Source organism: Dermochelys coriacea, chromosome 2, assembly GCF_009764565.3.
Source record: "Dermochelys coriacea isolate rDerCor1 chromosome 2, rDerCor1.pri.v4, whole genome shotgun sequence".
Lineage (NCBI taxonomy): Eukaryota > Metazoa > Chordata > Testudines > Dermochelyidae > Dermochelys > Dermochelys coriacea.
Genome location: NC_050069.1, coordinates 30685085 through 30707802, shown reverse-complemented (window position 1 = coordinate 30707802; position 22718 = coordinate 30685085). Strand labels below are relative to the sequence as shown.

Here is a 22718-nt window from a genome sequence, read left to right as displayed (position 1 = left end):
CAAGTGTTTATATTAGACAAGGCACGATTGAAGAAGTACACTTTACACTAGGAGCAGAAGGTGATGAAGGTTGTGATGGTTCTTAATTAGCAGAGGAAGTAGTACAAGTCACTAGTATAACAAAATAACAAAATTAACAGCACTTAGCTTTAGTGCAAGAGCATTTAATTTTGCTATGAGAAAAGGAGTACTTGTGACACCTTAGAGACTAACAAATCTATTTGAGCATAAGCTTTCGTGAGCTATGGCTCATTTCATCGTATGCATTTGGTGGAAAATACAGTGGGGAGATTTATACACACACACAGAGAACATGAAACAATGGGTTTTATCATACACACTGTAAGGAGAGTGATCACTTAAGATGAGCTATCACCAGCAGCGGGGGGGGGGGGAGGAGGAAAACCTTTCATGGTGACAAGCAAGGCAGGCCATTTCCAGCAGTTAACAAGAACATCTGAGGAACAGTGGGGGAGTGGGTGGGGGGGGAGAAATTACATGGGGAAATAGTTTTACTTTGTGTAATGACTCATCCATTCCCAGTCTCTATTCAAGCCTAAGTTAATTGTATCCAGTTTGAAAATTAATTCCAATTCAGCAGTCTCTCGTTGGAGTCTGTTTTTGAAGTTTTTTTGTTGAAGGATAGCCACCCTCAGGTCTGTAATTGAGTGACCGGAGAGATTGAAGTGTTCTTCAACTGGTTTTTGAATGTTATAATACTTGACGTCTGATTTGTGTCCATTCATTCTTTTACGTAGAGACTGTCCAGTTTGACCAATGTACATGGCAGAGGGGCATTGCTGGCACATGATGGCATATATCACATTGGTAGATGCGCAGGTGAATGAGCCTCTGATAGTGTGGCTGATGTGATTAGGCCCTATGATGGTGTCCCCTGAATAGATATGTGGACACAGTTGGCAACGGGCTTTGTTGCAAGGATAGGTTCCTGGGTTAGTGGTTCTGTTGTGTGGTGTGTGGTTGTGTTATTTCTCCCTCCCACCCCAACGCCCATTGTTCCTCAGATGTTCTTGTTAACTGCTGGAAATGGCCTACCTTGCTTGTCACCATGAAAGGTTTTCCTCCTCCCTTCCCCCCTTCCCCGCTGCTGGTGATGGCTCATCTTAAGTGATCACTGTCCTTACAGTTTCAGAGTAGCAGTCGTGTTAGTCTGTATTCGCAAAAAGAAAAGGAGTACTTGTGGCACCTTAGAGACTAACAAATTTATTAGAGCATAAGCTTTCATGAGCTACAGCTCACTTCATCGGATGCATTACAAAGCTTATGCTCTAATAAATTTGTTAGTCTCTAAGGTGCCACAAGTACTCCTTTTCTTTGTCCTTACAGTGTGTATGATAAAACCCATTGTTTCATGTTCTCTGTGTGTGTATATAAATCTCCCCACTGTATTTTCCACCAAATGCATCCGATGAAGTGAGCTGTAGCTCACGAAAGCTTATGCTCAAATAAATTTGTTAGTCTCTAAGGTGCCATAAATACTCCTTTTCTTTTTGCGAATACAGACTAACACGGCTGCTACTCTGAAACCTGTAATTTTGCTATGGACATTCTGGCTTTCCACAATCACTGAAGACCCTAAATTGAGAGATGTTCTATAACTATATAGGTTTTTAGATGGAATATGATGCTTATGCTACTGAATCTTCTCTTCCATGTGAAAAACTTATTTTAAATGAATGTTGTGTATGATTAGGTAATTACAGCATTTAGTTCCTTCACTGACTAGTTGTGGAATCACACAACAGATTAGTGTGCTTTGGCTAGATTATTTCAGAAATGAATGTTCTCTTTTCAGATCTACATAATGGAATTTTTTTTCACTATATCAAATAATACATTTAAAAAAATATTTAAAATTATTGGCAGTATCTAAGTAAATTATTCTTAATTAGTCCATGAATGCAATAATACCAGGTTATTATAATTACTGTAATAACAATATGCATAAAAGGTACTTAATCTTTCTTTGTCTCTTTTGCCTTGGGTTATGGACTCAAAATTTTGTGCAGGTGCTATGTACAAAAATTTACCTGTATTTATTCCTCACTATGGTGTAATCAGAAAAGCATTCACACTTGAGAAAACATAAGGGGAGTACAAAATGAATTAGACATGCCACTCCCAGACAAAGACTGCAGGTCTAGTCTTGTTTCCATTGGAATCAAAGGTTGCCACTGACTTCAAAGATATCAGTGATTGGCTCATTGTGTGCAACAGGTTGAACTTTACCCCTTCACAGCATACATGTATGTCTGAAAAATAACACCTTCCAACAAACTCTTTGACTTAATCTATTGTATGAGCATTACCTGTATATTCAAGATGAAACCCAGCAGCTGAAACACTAATATCAGATTGAAAGTTTAGGTATAAGTTGTTAGATGTGCTGTTGAGCAATAGAGGAATCGTAGTTCCTGAAAAGAGAAAGCAAAATATTATTCCATTATGACAATGCTTCAAAGCAGAAATCCAGAGTTATTTATAAGTAGCTATATGATATTCTTCCAGAAAAATGTAAATAAAAAAGGCACAGAAGTTCACTGCATGTACTATATAACCAGCTTCAGCTAGAGGGCATCACTGTGGGAGTGTTGTTGTATACCAGTTCCTCTTAGAGATTTGATAACATGCTCAATGTATCACAAGCTTGGAGGCAAGAGCAGTACTTACTAGAGCCATTTGGTCTAATTTGCAGGTTTCCCACTCTCACACTTTTATTAGGAAAAGGAATATTATTTATTAAGAGTGGCATAAAAGAAAGGTGAAAATACTATAATCACTATGATCTGAACAGCTACAATTAAAAATAACAAGCAATTCTTAACACATCTCCATTGCTAGTCAGCTTATTTCTTCTCAATATCAAAGCACACATGGGTATTGAGGAGGATTTTGGAGGACAGGACAGTGGCCTTATAGAGTAGTTCCTGGATGACATTTAACAAATAAGGAAGGGGTGGAATGGAAGAAAGTACAACAAAGATGTGGATGATCTAGAGAAGATAAAAGCCATACTTTAAGAGATAATGGAGATTTTTTTAAAGATAAATCAATGAATCTATCTGATACACACACTCTTCTGCCAAGAAACACAGAGAGAAACACTTCTTTTGGATCTGGACTTCTGTGCTCTTTCATTTTGTGCATTGTGACAGCTATTAAGAGTTTTCTTTTCATGAGAGGGTTGATTGAAGGTTGGGGAAATGGTGGATATTAATTGGCAGTCCTTTATATTAAGCTGAAATGCATGTTTTAATTTAATTTAATTTAATGGAGAAGGCAGCCAGAGAATAGGATGGTTAACTATTTATTAAAATTTCTCTAAGATTTGTGCCCTCACAAACACCGTTGCAGGACGGGGGACTAAATAAAGAGTAACATTACAAAAAACAAAAGACAAAAAAGTAAAAACAGAATAGAAATACAGGAGTGTATTTTTGGAACCTAAGACCATTATTTTTCTATATGTATGAAACCACTGAATCATTACAGCAGTAGGAGATGACATCCATGGGAATATTGCATGTAGTTTGAGGCCCTCTAAATTACATTCGTAATATATTTTTAAAAATCTTTCAAGTTTTCAGCATTACGATTCAAGGCCCTGTTGGCTGGAACAAAGGCTATAACAAGTGTGAACTGTCACTTTCAGAAGAAACACAGAAAAGAGCTTTGTGTTTACAATAAAGAGCTGCATCTATAATTTACTTAGTATACACTCTCCTCACTCACCTGAATAACTTCCAAGCCTTGGAGCATTGTTGTCAGCACCATCGTAAAAGTCCAAAGAATCCCAGTTGTGCTCTGTAGCAAAACTCACAACCTGCACCTAAGAATGAAAATGGAAGGCACAGAGTATGATTTAAATTACAGGAAAAAACCTGTAAATTATAGTCTGTGTCTACTTATGCCAATAGCAATCCTGTAGTTTCAAGTTGTCATTTTGAATCATGTAAAAGTTGTGTAAAGCTATGCTCTTTATTGGGAGTAGAAAACCCCAGCTCCTGAAGCTAGCAAAAAATGTTTCTTTGGTTTTTCAGATCTCTGATTCTGACTTATAAATTTTGTGACCATTAGCTAGGACAATATGTTGCCTCTAAAAGGAACCACAGAGCCTTGTGTGCTAACTGAAAACAGGCTATGACTCGATGGATGATATTTGAAGACCACTGAGGGGGGAAATGGAACAAAAGGCCAGATTTATAAAGGTATTCAGGCACATAAAGATGTACATAAGAACATAAGAACGGCCCTATTGGGTCAGACCAAAGGTCCATCAAGCCCAGTATTATGTCTTCTGACAGTGGCCAGTGCCAGGTGCCCCAGAGGGATTGAACAGGACAGGGAATCATCAAGTGATCCATCCCCTGTCACTCATTCCCAGTTTCTAGCAAACAGAGGCTAGGGACACCATCCCTGCCCATCCTGGCTAATAGTCATTGATGGACCCATACTCCATGATATATACTCCATGATAGTTCTTGAACCCTGTTTTGGTCTTGGCCTTCACAACATCCTCTGGCAAGGAGTTCCACAGGTTGACCATGTGTTGTGTGAAGAAATACTTCCTTTTATTTGTTTTAAATCTGCGGCCTATTAATTTCATTTGGTGACCCCTAGTTCTTGTGTTATGAGAAGTAGTAAACAACACTTCCTTATCTATTGTCTCTACACCAGTCATGATTTTATAGACCTCAATCATATCTCCCCTTAGCCGTCTCTTTTCCAAGCTGAAAAGTCCTAGTCTTATTATTATCTCCTCATACGGAAGCCATTCCATATCCCTATCCATTTTTGTTACCCTTTTCTGAACCTTTTCCAATTCCAATATATCTTTTTCGAGATGGGGTAACCACGTCTGCACAAAGTATTCAAGATGTGGGTGTACCATGGATTTATATAGAGGCAACATGATATTTTCTGTCCTATTATCTATTCCTTTCTTAATTATTCCCAGTATTCTGTTCGCTTTCTTGACTGCCAGTGCACATTGGGTGGATGTTTTCAGAGAACTATCCACAATGACTTCAAGATCTCTTTCTTGTGTGGTAACAGCTAATTTAGACCCTATTATTTTATATTCGCAAAAAGAAAAGGAGTACTTGTGGCACCTTAGAGACTAACAAATTTATTAGAGCATAAGCTTTCGTGAGCTACAGCTCACTTCATCGGATGCTGTAGCTCACGAAAGCTTATGCTCTAATAAATTTGTTAGTCTCTAAGGTGCCACAAGTACTCCTTTTCTTTTTGCGAATACAGACTAACACGGCTGCTACTCTGAAACCTATTATTTTATATTGTGACAGAGTCGGGCCAGATGGCTATAGGAGAGTAATAGAAGGCAGATATATTATCCCCAGGCTCAGTAGGTCCCCTTTCCCTGGGGAAGGTAACAGGGAAGGTTCCAAAACAATCAAGAACCTTCTGGAGAAAATTACAACAGGCTGATTAGAACACCTGCAGCCAATCAAGAAGCTGCTAGAATCAATTAAGGCAGGATAATCAGGGCACCTGGGTTTTAAAAAGGAGTTCACTTCAGTTTGTGGTGTGCGTGTGAGGAGCTGGGAGCAAGAGGCACTAGGAGCTGAGAGTGAGAATGCGGACTGTTGGAGGACTGAGGTGTACATTATTAGACACCAGGAGGAAGGTCCTATGGTGAGGATAAAGAAGGTGTTGGGAGGAGACCATGGGGAAGTAGCCCAGGGAGTTGTAGCTGTCGCACAGCTGTTCCAGGAGGCACTCTAGACAGCTGCATTCCACAGGGCCCTGGGCTGGAACCCGGAGTAGAGGGTGGGCCCGGGTTCTCCTCAAATCCTCCAAACAGGTGGAGTTGACCTGGACTGTGGGTTCAGAAAAACGGCCAAGCTGAGGGCTGCCGTGAAGAGCCAAGGTGAGCAAATCCACCAATAAGCGCAAGATCCACCAAGGTAGAGCAGGAACTTTGTCACAATATGTATAGTTGGGATTATGTTTTCCAATGTGCATCACTTTGCATTTATCAGCATTGAATTTCATCTGCCATTCTGTTGCCCAGTCACCCAGTTTTGAGAAATCCTTTTGTAGCTCTTCACAGTCTGCCTGGGTCTTAACTATATTTAGTAATTTTGTATCATCTGCAAATTTTGCCACCTCACCGTTTACCCCTTTTTCCAGATCATTTATGAATATGTTGAATAGAACTGGTCTCAGAACAGACCCCTGGGGGACACCACATTCTGAAAACTGACCATTTATACCTACCCTTTGTTTCCTATTTTTTAACCAGTTACCAATCCATGAGGGCACCTTCCCTCTTATCCCATGGCATCTTACTTTGTGTAAGAGCCTTTGGTGAGGGACCTTGTCAAAGACTTTCTGAAAATCTAAATACACGATATCCACTGGATCCCACGATATCCTAGTGGATTGGTGAGGCATGATTTCCCTCTACTAAAACAATATTGACTCTTCCTCAACAAATTATGTTAATCTATATGTCTGACAATATTGTTCTTTATTACAGTATCGATCAGTTTTCCTGGTACTGAAGTCAGGCTTACAGGCCTGTAATTGCCGGGATCACTTCTGGAGTCCTTTTTAAAAATTGGTGTCACATTAGCTATCCTCCAGTCATCTGGTACAGAAGCTGATTTAAATGATAGGTTACAGACTACAGTTACTAGTTCTGCAATTTCCCATTTGAGTTCCTTCAGAACTGTTGGGTGAGTACCATCTGGTCCTGGTGACTTATTGCAGTTTAATTTATCAATTTGTTCCAAAACCTCCTCTAAGGATACCTCAATCTGGGACAGTGCCTCAGATCTGTCACCTAAAAAGAATGGCTCAGGTTTGGGAATCTCCCTCACGTCCTCAGCCATGAAGACTGATGCAAAGAATTCATTTAGTTTCTCCACAATGGTCTGATCGTCCTTGAGAAGTTCTTTTAGCACTGTGATTGTCCAGTGGCCCCACTGGTTGTTTATCAGGCTTCCTGCTTCTGATATACTTAAAAGAAAATTTGCTATTACTTTTCGAGTCTTTGGGTAACTGTTCCTCAAATTGTTTTTTTGGCCTTTGACAGGTGCCTACTGGGATTTTTAAATTCCCCCCTCCCATGGCTTCAAAAGTGTGGGCCAGCAGGGGAAAGAAACCCCCTAGCATCTTTTAAGGAGCTGTCCTAGAGCTGGTTGGAAATTTTCTGAGAAAACATTATTTTATATCAGACTTGTCAAAACCTTTCAACAAACTTTCACCAAAAGACAGACAGGATCCCAACCCCCTCATTTCCTGCCCACTCATCTACCAAGCTGCTGAGGAACCAGCCTTCCAGGGTTGGCCAGCTCCGGGGCAGCCCTGCCATACAAATTGCCCATGGGCTGGAGACTCCAGCACTTCTAGGCTCCCTGCCACAGAACCAGAATGAAAGCTCTGAGATCCCCAGCCTGAGACAGAGTCCTCAGAGTTTCTATGCCCCTATACAGCAGGGAGCCTGACAGCCCTGGAAACCCTAAAAGCCCCAGTTTGAGCTGGAGCTCCAGTCTGAGCTGAAGCTTTCAGGGCTTCAAGACTCCCAGAGCTGACCATAACTCCCCAGGCTTCCCGAACACGCTGGGGTACCCCACCTTCCTGAATGAGAACAAAAATGTTTTCAAAATGTTAGAAATTCCCATTTAATTGAAATTCCAAGTTTCATCCAGCTTTATGTAACACCCCCTTGTGGGCATTCAGCCCTCCCCCCCGCCCCGATCTTTGTGGGACACAAGGGGTAGCAAATCCTTTTGGCTCCAGCTCACTTAATGGGAGGGTTTATAAAACATCTCCCCAGTCCTGCATGGCAGGAAAAACTACAAGGGGGCAGTAGGGAAGCCTTCCCTACTGGTTACACATGGTCATGCCTCCTCTGACTCTCATAGAGTCATAAGCAGGATATTAGACTAGATGGAGCTCTGATCTGATCTGGTAATTCCTATATTCTTCTACCAAGTACAACGTATTTTTTCTAGTCAAGTAGTTGGAGATCCAATAATTAGCTTGTACACTAGTGATGCTATTATTATTCATACAATAGTTTTTTCCTTTTTTAAAATCTTAAAAAGAGAATTATATACTTGCTTTTTAACTTTCTCTTGTACATATTAAACATGTTGCTTTTTCATCTAATTTGTGTTCTTTGTTCTTAAATTATAGGACACAATAAATAGGCTCATATTTGGCTTTTTCTATACTATTCAGTAATTTAGGGGTTCTCAAATTTCATTGCTCTGCGACTCCCTTCTGACAACAAAAATTAGTACACGAGCCCAGGATGGGGGACTGAAGCCCGAGCCCTACCCCCCAGGGAGGAAGGCCAAGGCCAAGGCCAAAGCCCAAGCCCAAACCCAACCCAAAGCCCCACCATCCTGGGCGGGGGGCCTGTAACCTGAACCCTGCCGCCCAGGGCTCAGGTTACAAGCATAAGAATTTTTCATTAATTTCAATAGGCTTTGGATCAGGCCCATACTGTACTAAATTTATGACTACAGATTTATTTTTTCCCAACAGAGAGACTTTTTTAAAGGAAAATCTGCATATCCCACTTCAGAATGTAATCCAGATATTTTTTATTCATGACAAGGAAATGTAGTTATATTTGTAAAACACAACTTCAATTTCTATAGTCTGCAACAAATCATTTTGACTTACTGAAATAATATATTGCCAATCATAAATGTTCTAGCAACAAGTTGTTTTGGGAAAAGGGTGTAGCTATATCTTTTCAGATTCCTCCACCCATTATATTTAAAAATAATTGTGTAACAAATTTCATTGTGACAGTTGTTAATTGCTTGGTAAAATGTTTATGAATCAATTATCTTTTCATGCTGTCATCTCTGCAAAGATTAACTTCAAACCTATGATGATAACAAGAAAGTTATATATATTCTTACTTGAATTCCAGCTCCCTCTGGCACTGTGATCTTCCACACACAATTCAGATTGTTGTCATAAGGCTCAGGGTAACCAGGAGACAAAATGGTCCCTTTGCGCTTTGTTAAAATTCCACCACAAGGTACTGGAAGGAAATGCATGGAGCAAAAAAAGAAATTTGACACAGCTCACTTCTTTAGAACTGAGAAAAGATGTAATAAAAGCTAACACAATGATCAGTATACTAGAGATGCAAACTCTTGTAAAGTGATACTATATTTTGAAATTCATGTTGGCCTCAGGAAAATAAAACTCTACCTTATACTTCAAATTCTATTTTTAAATTACTTGAAAAGAATATATATTTTTTAAAAGGTTGCTATCTACCAGACAAAATCATGTTCACATTCCTCAGACATGGTCATTTGAATTTTAACAAAGTGAAATCAGTTTGAATGTGTCCTATTAATCTTATAAAAATAAAATAAACATTGTTACTCATTAATAATGAACTTTAAATAGTTATATGTGATCTAAATATATAAGGGGAAAGCACTGGGCATAAAAATGAGGTTTTGATCAATGCTACTACTTTGTTGCCACAGTAATTAATTTAATTCTAATACTTGAGAGCTTCTATTCCAACTCCCAAGCTATCACGTTTGCTTATGTGAGTAATCTCATTGCAGTCCATGGATTTACTTATGTTAGTAAAGAAACTCATGTGTTTGCCAGATAGCACACATAATACCCAGGCCCAAAGATAAATAAAATAATAAAATAAGTAAGTCACAGGAATTCAATAGTGCAAACTGTTGGTTCTTGATGCTCAGCATGAATGAAAACATTGGTCAGCTTACTTGATTCTCTGACAAGAGCAAATAAAAGGATGTTACAGCTTAATCTAGATACTGGTATTTTAAAAGCTTGAAGAAAAGATTGATGAGATGTTTTATCTTTACCATTAGAAGCCAATACATTATTCCTGTGCAACATTATCAACTCATTGAGCTGATTTCATTAGATACAAATACGAGGATTTAGAGAAAATATAGAAGAACATAATTTATCTCAGTAATGAATACGTTAGCTATATTTTGTACTGCTCATAATTGATAGAATCTGTCGGACACTACATTGATAAACTAAAGGTCAGTGTCACTTAAACTGTTTAAATAATTACCGGTAAAAGCCGGAGCAGACAGAATGATTGATGTCTGATATCTGTAAGGAAACACTGAAGCACTCACTAGAGAGTTAAGGCAATTTAATATGGTCATGTCTCACACTTCAATTATTAAACTGATTTAGTTCAATGCAATTTTCAACTCATACATATTTTATGACCTTTACTGGCACACTGATATGTGCACATGAGGAGTCATTGATACTTTTGGCCTGTAATTCTTTCTCATTTCAAGTTGCTTAAAGTCAGACAGTGTTCTCTTTCACATAGCTAAATGGTGCATTAATACAGCAATAGAATATTGCAACCAGTGACCAAAAAAAAACCCACTGTCACCAACGGAGTTTATTCTATATCAAAACTGAAGTAAATACATAATCTAAAAAAAAAATATGTTGCTATCGGCAGTGCTGAATTTGGTCCAATGGAACAGATCCTCAGTTAGTGAAAATGTGCGTAGGTTTATGGAGGTCAATGGTTTTATACTGTTTTATACCAGCTGAGAATCTTCTCCAATGTGTCTAGAGTTAGACCAAATGTACTTTTTAACCTGGAAAAAAATGCATTCTTTCTGACCTACTACAGTGGTGTATCTACTTCTAAGTCCTTAATAAAGTAGTTCTTAATACTTCTGGTGTAACTACTTCTAAGTCCTTAATAAAGTAGTTCTTCTGGCAACAGCATACAATATCTCGTCAGAGTTCCCAAGTGAGAGCATTTTAGTCTTGCAGCAAGTCAGGGCAACTTCTGAATCTTGATTAATGAGTAGTCATGGACTGATGTTGATGTAAGTCTAAAAGAAGCTGATATATAATTTATAGCTGCAGGATATGTACTGTCATGCAGCTACTGAAATGTCAAAACAAGGTTGGGCTAGAAAGGGAAGATGAAAAGTGAAGGATTCATGACCTCATTTAGACTAAGTTAATATTGTGTTAACGTATTACTTTGCTGAATGAAAGCCCTTCTGGCATACTTTCTATGTTCAGGGCAGTGGATGGGTATAGTGTGAGTGCAAGCCAGAAAATCAGAACAAAAATAAGCAGTAAGAAGGTAGAGGATGGGAGAAAAGGAGTGGCTTCAGACTTAAGATAACATTCTTCATTGTAGGCAGTAATTAGACCCATACAAAAATGTAGCCTTTACTCACCGACACATGTGGGGAGGGAATCATTCCACTGTGCCAAAGTATTCGGTACTGAATCACATCTAATTGCTGTTGATCCATAGAGAATGTATCCTGGATTACACTCAAAAAGAACCAGTGAACCAACTGCAAATTCATTTCCAATCCTTTTTCCAAATCTTGGTTCAGGCACAGAGCTGCACTGTGTCGCACTTGTTCTTGGAACAGCTGCATACATGAAAACGATTGTGGATTCTTAATTTTATATTTGGTAGAGAAACTGAGATTTTCAAATGCAGATGTCTAAAATTACTTGAAAAACATTCAGTTGTGTTGTCAGTTAAGAAGATTTCCATAATCCCCAAATGAATCTTCAAAAATAAGGATTCCATGCTTTTAAATCAATGAAATTACTATTCAGATTAGTATAAACATTGATATACTTTGCAGGTTTACAGCCACATTATAGTATCTATTCTGAGACCTTCCTAAAATGGCATTGAAATTGTATACTTTGTTATGAAATATTCAGCTAACATACAGTTTCAAAACAGTATTGCTTTTTTGGTTAGATATTTGCGTTTAGTGGCTATAGGTTTAAAATTGTGAGTTCTGGTGGTCAGATTGGAATTCAAATCCTCTGAAAAAAAGAACTAGAGGAACAAGTGTTGACATGCAATCATTTCAGTGTCTGATCCTTAAAAAGATGAATAATGTAAATCAACTGAAGCATCTTAATAATAGCAAGTTTACTGATTCAGCGTAGAGTAATACCATTTCCAGTTACTCATATTTAAATGGAAGGATAAATCTGTTTGAGCAGCAGACTGAAAATTAGTCTATCAGATAAACAAAAATAGAAAGACTTGGTTTTCATAACTGGTTTCTCAAATCTGGAAACCTTTCTTATGCTTCCCAAATATCTGATTTTATTTTTAAAGAGTATTTAAAATAATGTATTATTGAGGATGCCAATAACAAATAAAAGGATTTTTTAATACAAAAATGAAGGGAAATTATACATCTACAGCAGTTTAATATTTTCCACCACATTCCAGGCCTGCTCATCCCTAGTAATTTCTCGGTTTAATCAAATACATTTGTCAAAATAATACTTAAAATATTAGTATAATTCATTTATAAAGAAAATATGGAGGGATTAATGTACAGAATTAATTGAAGCATTTTTCCAGGTTATTGTGTTACTTACCTTGATATACAAAGTGAAATCCTTTAGCTGTTACTGGACCCACTGAAGTAAATCTAATTGTGATTTGATTACCTGAGCTCAGTGGAAGGGATTCGCCTACTCAAACAAAACAAACAGTGAATTATCATAAACAATTTTCAGTAACTAAACTCAACAACCACAAAATATACTCTGCTTGAATTTAATTTATGAGACATATACTATAAACTTTACTATTAGTCTAACATTGTTCATCTTACATTCCTTTTGTAAGAGTTAGAGCCTGATTCTCATCTCACATTAGTGCTATTTCTTTTGATATAAAATCAAGTGTCTAAATCTTTAAAACCCTACTAACATGCACATAAATCTACTCAAATTATAATTTTGCTATATATTCTCTACTATCACTTATAAGTATTTTAATATCACATTTTATATAGTACATTGAAAAACAAAACACAAATTTTGACAGAAAATACAAAGGGAATAAACTAAAAAAGTAACTGTGTTAGTTAAATATTATCAAAAACATCCAAGAAAACTGCAGATTAAATTTAGTCTTCATTCTTTTTAACAACCCAAACTGTTTTGAATCACTACCGATTGATTGTTTCCTTTCAAAATGTTCATATTATATTTTCAGTGCAATTTGTTTCTAAGAAAAGATGACAGTAATTTCATCTTTTGTTACATTACCAGTCTAAATCAGTTTTTAGGAAATAATTGATGCATGACAGTTCCATTAAAGAATACCTGAATGGGATCCTGAGAGGGAGGATAATAAAGATGATTGCTGTGTTGGGCCATCATATACCTCAACCACATCATGGAGCGATGTCTGGAAAAATACAAACTGGCCAAACACCACTGGTCAACAGGAATGAGAAAAAGCACAAGAAATTGATTAAAAAACAAAACAAAACAGGGGAACAGAAGGTATGTTAATGACATATTTTTCTATTTTATTGAAGAGAACCAGCATTTATTGGTTAATTTTTCTGACCAATGTACAGTGAAGTCACTTTTAATTCATAACAAAATTAAATGGATGTCAAAATGTCTAATCCTGTATAGTTAAAAAAGCATATCTAGTGATATCACAAATTCAGTTGTATAAACATTTTAATCATAAGAGAGAAAAATCGTAATTATTCTGCAATTGAAAGAAATAGCTTTTTTTGCCAAATGTTTAATGCAATATCCTTCTTGTTACACTGTAATTTTTTGCAACTCCTTCGTGAGTTGTTTTTCTCTCTCTCTCTCTCTCTCTCTCTCAATCTGATAGGCCTTTAGGAAGTTTCATTTATTTTGGTATGCTTTAACTTCACCTTAAAATCTAGTCCATCTTTTCAGTGTAGAATGGAGAAGCAACAACATTCAAAGAAAGCAACATTTCCTGGTGTCTACATTCTAAAGCACAAAATATTTTATTAATTATTATTAATAAAAATAATAAATAAAATAATAATAGTATGTCAGAGGATTATTTAATTCCTTAAAGGAGGATCTCTCTGCACCAATGAATACCTCTACACTAGAACTGGAAAGTGTAAATTTTAATTCAAGGAGACATACCCATGCTACCTATGACTGAGCTATTACACAAAAAGTTGAAGTGTAGCTATGATGGCATGAGCCGCAAGAGGGGTTACCTGCCCTGTGTACAGACCTATGATCTCGGATGGGATCATACTTTGAGCGGCAAGCTACTCCCACTGCTAGTGCCATCATAGCTACACTTGTATTGATAGTGTGCTAGATATATCAGAGCTGGAGTGGGTATGTCTCCTCAAGCTGCAATTAACACCTCTAGCTCTAGTGTAGACATGCAGTGTTTAGAAGCCCCTGCAGGATACAGGACATGTTTACACTGCATACTCCTTATGGCAGAGTGTAGAGAACAGATATTGCATGTCACCCTCGCACAGGTATAAATAGCAGTGTTGACAGTGAGGCCTGGTTTAGGTGAGTAAACACACACCCAAACCCTTAGGATATATACACGCCCAAGCAGTGCTTCCCCCATCTACACTGCAATTTTTATCAGTGTAGTGTCCTGCTGCCTCCCCGCTGCTGCAAGAAAAGGCTCCAGAATTGGGGAAAGGCTCTTGAGGCAGGGCAGCAACAAGGAAAGACTGTCAACTGCCTGCTGCTGGATCATTTCCCCAGTGCAGAAAGCTGCTTTTCACTGTAGTCTGTCGCTACAATTACCCTACATGCGGCTGCCAATGGTGTGCAGTGTACAGCCATAGTAATCATGTTGACTATTGCATTAGAAATACACTGACAGGAAACAAAATGATTTGTTGGTCTTAGTCTGGCCCTAGATACAGCCACAAAACTGCCACCCTTACTAACAACTTGTTGAGCAACATTAAGAGGCAGACTATAGGGCAGGATTTTCACTGAGAGGCCAGCAAGCCGAATGGGCAGGTTGTGCCTCAACAGTCCTTCCACCTTATAGTGGGTTTCACTCAGAGGCCAGCAGGTTCAGTGGGTAGGCCATGGTCCACCAATTCCCTGATGATCCAAAGTTTTCCCAGATGGACGGATGTGGGGACATAGGGGGACTGGGCCCTTCCTTTCTGCTGGGTCTGTGAGGAAAGGAACGAAGTGTCTCAGTCACTTGACCAGCCTCCCCTGGGCTGCTTCCTGCCTCCTCACACTCTCTTTGGTTTTGGGTGTGGTCACAGCCCGCCTTCCCCAATCAAGCAAGAGTTCCCAATCAGTCCCAGCAGCGCAGATAGTTCACTGAGCATTCCCCTGCTCTCTTCCTAATGTTCAGTTATTTCCCCTAAGCAGGGAGTGGAGGATGGAAAAAGACAAGTTCCTGACATCCCAGCTGGTCTTACCCACAGTCCACACCCTCTTCTGTGAATGACTTTGTCCCCAAAAGCTGCAAACTGGCTTCCTCCCTTCTGATAGCCTCTCCTTCACTCTGCCCCCCTGCTTGACTGTTAGAGTACACTTTTGAGCGGCTCCACCTTTTGGAGCATATTCTGCAGCTGCTGAGGGGCGGGGCCGACCTGGTCCAGTACCGTTCCTTCACTCCCTTAGTTTCTGTGTAGAGTCTGTAAACACCATTAGAAAGACCAAAGAGCTAATGAATACAGAGTTCAAATTACCCTTTCATTCCTACAGGTAATTCAATCTTGCAAACAAGCAAAAATGCAGAGGAACATAGGTAGGATTGTGTAGGGCAGCTAACACTACCACTGTTTATGTTATGCATGTACTGTGAATAAACAGTTTCAGTGCTCAAGGTTTTCAAATTTGTACCTTCGAAAGAACTAAAGGCACTCAAAAATAATCATAGGCTGTAACAGAATCTCAATTATAGCATTTGGAGTTTCTAAAATTCAAGAAAAAAATACACACTAATGTTCAAAATATGGGGGGGGGAAGCATGGGGGAGGGTGAAAGGCAGATACAAAACTTCAGTCTGCTAAAATATTGAACTAGTGTACAGTAGTTTAAAAATTCTCTTTTATCATTTATCAGTAGGTAAGATAATACTAGTCCGAGCAGGTTTTCTCTCTACAAGGGACAGAGAATATAACTTGCCTATTAGTAAAAGAAGAGTTGTTAGCTGTCCCTACTGTATGCTATTTTTGTATTTGTACAGAAGGTAGCAAAGATGATAGAGCTAATCACTTCTGTTATGTAACTCACTAACTTTGGTACTTTTCTCAGATCTTAGTTTTTCGTAGTATATCAAGAGACACATTCTGCTATTGATAGAAGTACAAAATTCCCCATAAAAAGAAAAGGAGTACTTGTGGCACCTTAGAGACTAACAAATGCCACAAGTACTCCTTTTCTTTTTGCGAATACAGACTAACACGGCTGCTACTCTGAAAATTCCCCATGACTTCCATGGCAATTCCACATATGGAGTGATGACAGGATTTTGTCTTAAATGCACAGATTTTATAAGCATTCTATGACAGCAGTGAACATATGTATGATGGCTATTGACAGAACAACAGTTGGGAAATTGTCAACAACAGAATGCATAATTTGCTCTCAGATAAATCTGTTTCAATTGACTATTGTACAATATGTACAAAAGTTACTACACTGTATATTGAGATAAGTTCAAAAACTGGTGATATTGCATTTCAACAATTGAGAAGTATTTCAGGATTCTTGTTGCCTTAAGCATCTGCATGCATCAGAGGGTAAAACCAAAATTGTAAAGAAAATCCTTATCAAACTATAGCATCTGTGGTAATTGTTAATTAGGTTCTCAAATATGTATATTTTAAAATAAATCATAGATATAGGTATCTCTGAGCTGGTTACAAAAAATGAAAATAATTAATACAAATTAAATCTTATGTAAACAGATTTCAGATGGAAAGTATCACTGAGGCATCAAAAACTGAGGTTCTACAAAACCTACTGACAGAATGCCACTATTAGAAAATGCAAGGGCAGGCTCAAACAGGAGTGTTGGAACAATTTATATAGTGAGAGTGCTGAGAGCCTGTCATAAATATAAAGGGAAGGGTAAATACCTTTAAATCCCTCCTGGACAGTGGAAAAACCCTTTCACCTGTAAAGGGTTAAGAAGCTAAGATAACCTCGCTGGCACCTGACCAAAATGACCAATGAGGAGACAAGATACTTTCAAAGCTGGGGGGGGGGGACAAAGGGTCCTGTCTGTCTGTGTGTTGCTTTTGCCAGGACCAGAGCAGGAATACAGGTCAGAACTCCTGTAAAGAGTTATTAAGCAATCTAGTTAGATATGCGTTAGATTCTGTTTTGTTTAAATGGCTGATAAAATAATTTGTGCTAAATGGAATGTATATTCTTGTTTTTGTATCTTTTTGTAACTTAAGGTTTTGCCTAGAGGGATTCTCTAGGTTTTGAATTTGATTACCCTGTAAGGTATTTACCATCCTGATTTTACAAAGGTGATTCTTTTACTTTTTCTTTAATTTAAATTCTTCTTTTAAGAACCTGATTGCTTTTTCATTGTTCTTAAGATCCAAGGGTTTGGATCTGTGTTCACCTATGCAAATTGGTGAGGATTTTTATCAAGCCCTCCCCAGTAAAGGGGGTGTTGTGCTTGGGGGGATATTTTGGGGGGGAGACGTTTCAAAGTGGGCACTTCCCCTGTTCTTTGTGCAACACTTTGGAGGTGGCAGCTTTTAACCTAAGCTGGTAAGAATAAGGGGGGGGGTCTTTCATGCAGGTCCCCACATCTGTACCCTAGAGTTCAGAGTAGGGAAGGAACCTTGACAGAGCCATTGAACCAAACTGTAAACCCTGTATATGATGGAAATCACTGCAAAGCAGTGGGTGCAGCACCGAGCACCTGCAGTTCCAGCCCCTATGGGGTCAGACAATGACGCTGACACATCAAATACTGAAACAGCTGACCAGGCAGCAACTGTAGTACAAGAAGGGAAGAAGTTCTGGCAGCAGAAGAAAGAGGGAGTTCTTGGTATCTCACTGTAGCTATTCTACTTTTCTTTTATGCTGGTACCCCTGTACTGGGCTCTAGCAATCCAGCTGACCTTAAGGAATTGTTACCAATTGCCAGTCAGGCTCTTCCTCTCATTTGGAGACATGGAATTCCATTAGTGGGAAGTAAATGTTAAGCTGATGTCTATTCATCACAAGGAAACATGTCTCACTTCTCCCATGTCTCTATAGGATTGAAAAGGCATACCAATTTTCCTGAACAACAATCAGTACAGCAGCGTAAGCCTTGCTTCCAGGACTATCCATATGATTTGACAAGATATCAACTTTACTGAAGAACAAGAAATCCCCTGATCAAGCTAGACAACAAGATGCCTGCATCCAATAGCCAATCTAACCTCAGAAAGGGAGGAGCCATTGCTCAAATGCTAGCCTGTTGTTAGGCCCAGGAGGAAGGAGGAGGAGAGAATTGGAGTCACTCTTGAAGTTCCCGACAGAGCTGCAGCTTATTAACCCTAAAAGTTAATTACATAATATCTTTAAGTGAATTTCAGTTTATTTTTTGTAAAACATACACACAACATTCAAAGGCTATGGTATAAAATATACCCTCTGGAAACATGATATTTCAACATGATAAAAATATTGTATTGAGTATCCAATATATCCTGTATAAATAAAATATTTAAAAAAAAATATTTACTGAAACAAAAAGAAAGATCAAATGTTTCATTCAGAAAGTTCAGATTGAAGTAATTTTCATGTTGTCATGATAGTAATTCTCTGAAAATTATGAATTATGTAACATAATGTAATCTTCTACATTGTTAAAGTATAGAAAGTGAAGCTCAGTACATTATTTTTTCAGAGCTATTATGTCAACTGACACGGAAGACATAGGTTCAAAATTTTGAAACCTGCTTGTCAAAGTCAGGCATTAAAATCTATATTTATTTTGACCTTAGACTTCATTGGCATTTGTGGTAATACCAAAGAAAAATTAATATATCCAGCTACTATTTGTCTGTGTTTATGGATTCAGAAGCCTATCTTTAGGCACTCAGGTTTTTAAATTGCGGCTTAAATCATTCTATCACATATAGGAGGCCAACATTAGTAGGACTTTTATTTAATTTTATAGAACCTTTTCATATATTGTCAATATGAATCATATTAATATTTCTCTATTCTAACGTTTTTCCTCCATGAAAGATTGTCAAAGGTACAAGACTTATCTAAAGTACGGCAAATTTGGTGGATTTCCCTTAGAAATAATCACTTTTATCAACTTAGAATTTTAGGTTTTTTGGGCAGATTTCCCATAACTGCACTACCACCCCTATGCAGCTCCACTGGTACTAGCAATGATGAGAGCAAATTATAGAAAAGACATCAACATTTACCACTATTTTAACTGTGTTTCATCGAGGTAAAAATGCCAGTGCCTATTATAGTAGCATTCCCACTCTTGTTATACCCAGTCTCCAAATAAAGAGAGTTTTCACAAAAGAGGCTAATGTTAAACACTATGCCATTCTCAATCATCAGCATAGCAATGATTCATTCATCAAGCACTAGGAGTAAAGAAACGAAAGAACTAAGATTAAGTCACAGATTTAAGAGGAACAGAGTAAAATTTTAGATAATGGATGAGGTAGAGAATTATAGAGAGGAAATGTATTGTGTTTTACCAAGACCTAAAGGAAATGCTAAAAGTTACCTCAAAAATAATCATTTGGGATTTTTATTTATTCCCACCCACAATGCAGCATGTGTGTGTGTGTGTGTGTGTGTGTGTGTGTGTGTGTGTAAAAAACTCTTCTATGGTATTTAAAATATGTCTCTTTCATTTAAGATTCAATTTATCTAGTAAATTTACATCCACAAAAGATTATTTCAATCTGGATTAATGTCGGGGGGGGGGGGGGGGGGAATTGCACTAAATTCCCCAGTGCTTGGTGAGCCCCAAGTCATTCTTGTGCTTTAATTATTTGATTTCTTGTTATTCTCTCTCCCTCTCTCCCAAGTGTAACTATGAAGTAAAAATGGCAAAATAAATTTGATGCAACCCATTTTATTTAAGGTCCCCATCTTTCCATTGGGTTTAACAACTGAGAGTTAAAGCATTTCATTTGGGACTTTACACAATAATTACCACATTGTCTAATCTATTGCCTCAAAGACAGGAGTTCCTTTCAAATGTAGCAGGTTCTTTTGTTTGTTTGTTTTTGTTAGCAAGACAGTTCCAGGCAGGCAGGCAGACAGACGTTCCTAGCTAAGGACCAGGGGTGAACCCACTAGTCCAATATCCAAAACCACACAGACAAGATCAAGTGTGGGAAGATTTTTGAATCAAATCAAATACAAATCCTGTTACTTACCAGTACAGTAATTGCTGTTCTTTGAGGAGTGTTGTGCAAAAAGGGAAGAGCTGCCCCACTTCCTTCTCAGTTCCTTTGAAATGCAGATAGGAGAAAGCGTGCAGAATGGACAAGTGCACAACACATCTCAAAGAAATTAAGGTTACTTACTTGTGGCAGAGGTTCTTTGAGATGGACTCTGCATATTCTCATTCTTGATCCCATATCCCAAGAGGGGGAATATGCAGAGGACACTCAAAGAAGAACAACCGTTACTATACTGGTATGTAACCATTTTGTTCTCCTTCAAGTGACTGTGCACATATTCATTGCATCATAGGTGATTCCCCAGTAGTTTATTGATGTTGGTAGGGCTTCGGAGTCTAGTGAAAAACAGACTAGATGACACATTTTCCAAAATATACATAATCTTTGCAGGTTTCAATGATGGCATAGTGCTTTGTGCATAATGCACTAAAGACCATGTAGCTGCTCTAAGTATTTCTGACACAGTTACATTACTTAGGAATGACAGCAATGAAATCTGTGCTCTGGATGAATGAATGTTATCCTAGATAGACATTTTAAATTGCATTTTCATTGCAAGTTTGAACACATCATAATCCCATGAGAGATCTGTTGAGCTGTAACTGATTGTCCTTTAACTTTTTCAGCAAAGGCCAAAAAGAGTCTGGGTGAAGATATAAAACATTTCGTTCTGTCAGTATAGAAAGACAAAAGCCTTTCAAACTTCTATATAGTTTTTGCTCATCTTTCTGAGAGTGAGGCTTGAGAAAAAATACAGGCAGATGTATTGTTTGATTTAGAAAAAAATCTGAAACTATTTTGGGTGAGGTCTTAATGATAACTTGTCCTTATGTAATATGATGTAAGGAAGATCAACTACCCAGGCTTGGAATTTTGATACTCTCCTAGCAGATTTTATTGCCACTAAGGCAACAGTCTTGTAAGACAAAGAGGCCAAGGAGCAGGTCACAAGCAGCTCAAATCCAACAAACAGGATAGCACTACATTGATATCCAAAGGAGAAACTGGATAATTGATCAGAGGGTAATTTCTGATGGTACCTTACATAAATCTGCCCATATTCAGGTGAGAGAACACCATGTAACCATGAACAGGAGGATGCATAGCACATATAGAGGCCAAGTGCACCTTGAAAGAACTTATTGAAAGGCTGAATTTGAGATGGAGAAAATATTGCAGGGTGTCCTGAATGTGATGCCCAAACCAAAAACCTCTTCCATTTGGTAAGGTAGGTACTTTTTGTAAAATACTTTCTCTTAGATAATAAAATAGTCTCGGTTTTATGGGAGCAGGATCTCAATTGCGTTCAACCATTGATGAACCATACTGTCAAATGCAGCATGTAAGGATTGGGATGAATGATTTGTTCCTGGGTTTGAATGAGGAGATCCTCTACTAGAAGAAGGATTATTGGAGGCTGTAGGGAGAGTTCCTGAATTTCCACATACCAATACTGCCTTGGCAAATCCAGGGAAGGAGGAGGAGCATTCTAGGTTGAAGAATTGTCAGATTGATAAGCATCTGAGTCCTGAGGCACCTGTTCAAGAATATGCTCCCCCAGATGAAGTTCTCTATTTTTCTGTTTGGCAAATAGTGCACTTAGCCTCAGAGGGCCCTTATCCCAGGCAAAACAGACAATTTTAATGTCTGTCATTAGCAGACCAAGCCACTTGACATGTGGTGCACTGCTGGAATCCAGTGGATTTCTGCATATCTAATGCAAGTAAAAATAAAACAGTACAGAATAAATTTCCTTTAAGAGGAAGATACTCCTACTAACCCTAAGCACAAATACTAAACAACTAAATAACTATAAAAATATCTGAAGTTTTCTCTCAGAAGAGAAAAGAACTGAGTCTCCAAGGAGAAACAGGGAGCCCAACTTTTGCCATAGGAGGTAAGAAGAAACTGAGAGGGAGGCAGAACACCTCAGCCCTCAGCTTGAAAACAGTCACGGCATATGCTCTGCCCCACCTGTACTGCTGCCACAAATCTCTGAATGAAGCACACCAAGAGTACATATATTTACAGTGGAATGGATATGTGCACAATCACTTGAAGGAGAGCAGGTCTGTCTGTCTATCTTTCTAAGCCCTGGTCTACACTATAAGTTTAGGTCCAATTTAGCAGTGTTAGGTTGATTTAACCCTGTATCCGTCCACACGACCAAGCCTGTTTTGTCGACTTAAAGGGCTCTTAAAATCAATTTCAGAGGTTTAGTGCTAAAATTGACCTTGCTGGGTCGAATCTGGAGTAGTGTGGACACAATTCAGTGGTATTGACATCTGGGAGCTATCCCAGAGTGCTCCATTGTGACCGCTCTGGACAGCACTCTCAACTCAGATGCACTGGCCAGGTAGACAGGAAAAGTCCCGGGAACTTTTTAATTTCATTTCCTATTTGGCCAGCGTGGCAAGCTGATCAGCACAGGTGACCATGGAGAGCTCATCATCACAGGTGACCATG

At 38.3% G+C, this 22718-nt stretch overlaps 1 protein-coding gene across 3 annotated transcripts in view; it reads right to left on the bottom strand.

The window, feature by feature from the left end:
- The window catches only part of CSMD3 (CUB and Sushi multiple domains 3), a 1226382-nt gene that overhangs the window by 221040 nt on the left and 982624 nt on the right, over window positions 1–22718 (bottom strand). For all 3 annotated transcript variants that reach the window (XM_038390468.2, XM_038390469.2, XM_038390471.2), the window contains 6 exons: window positions 13165–13278; window positions 12430–12525; window positions 11244–11447; window positions 8928–9052; window positions 3754–3850; window positions 2331–2435 (listed from right to left, as the gene is read on the bottom strand). In XM_038390468.2, the coding sequence (XP_038246396.1) occupies window positions 2331–2435; window positions 3754–3850; window positions 8928–9052; window positions 11244–11447; window positions 12430–12525; window positions 13165–13278 (741 nt within the window). The remainder of the gene's footprint in view (window positions 1–2330; window positions 2436–3753; window positions 3851–8927; window positions 9053–11243; window positions 11448–12429; window positions 12526–13164; window positions 13279–22718) is intronic.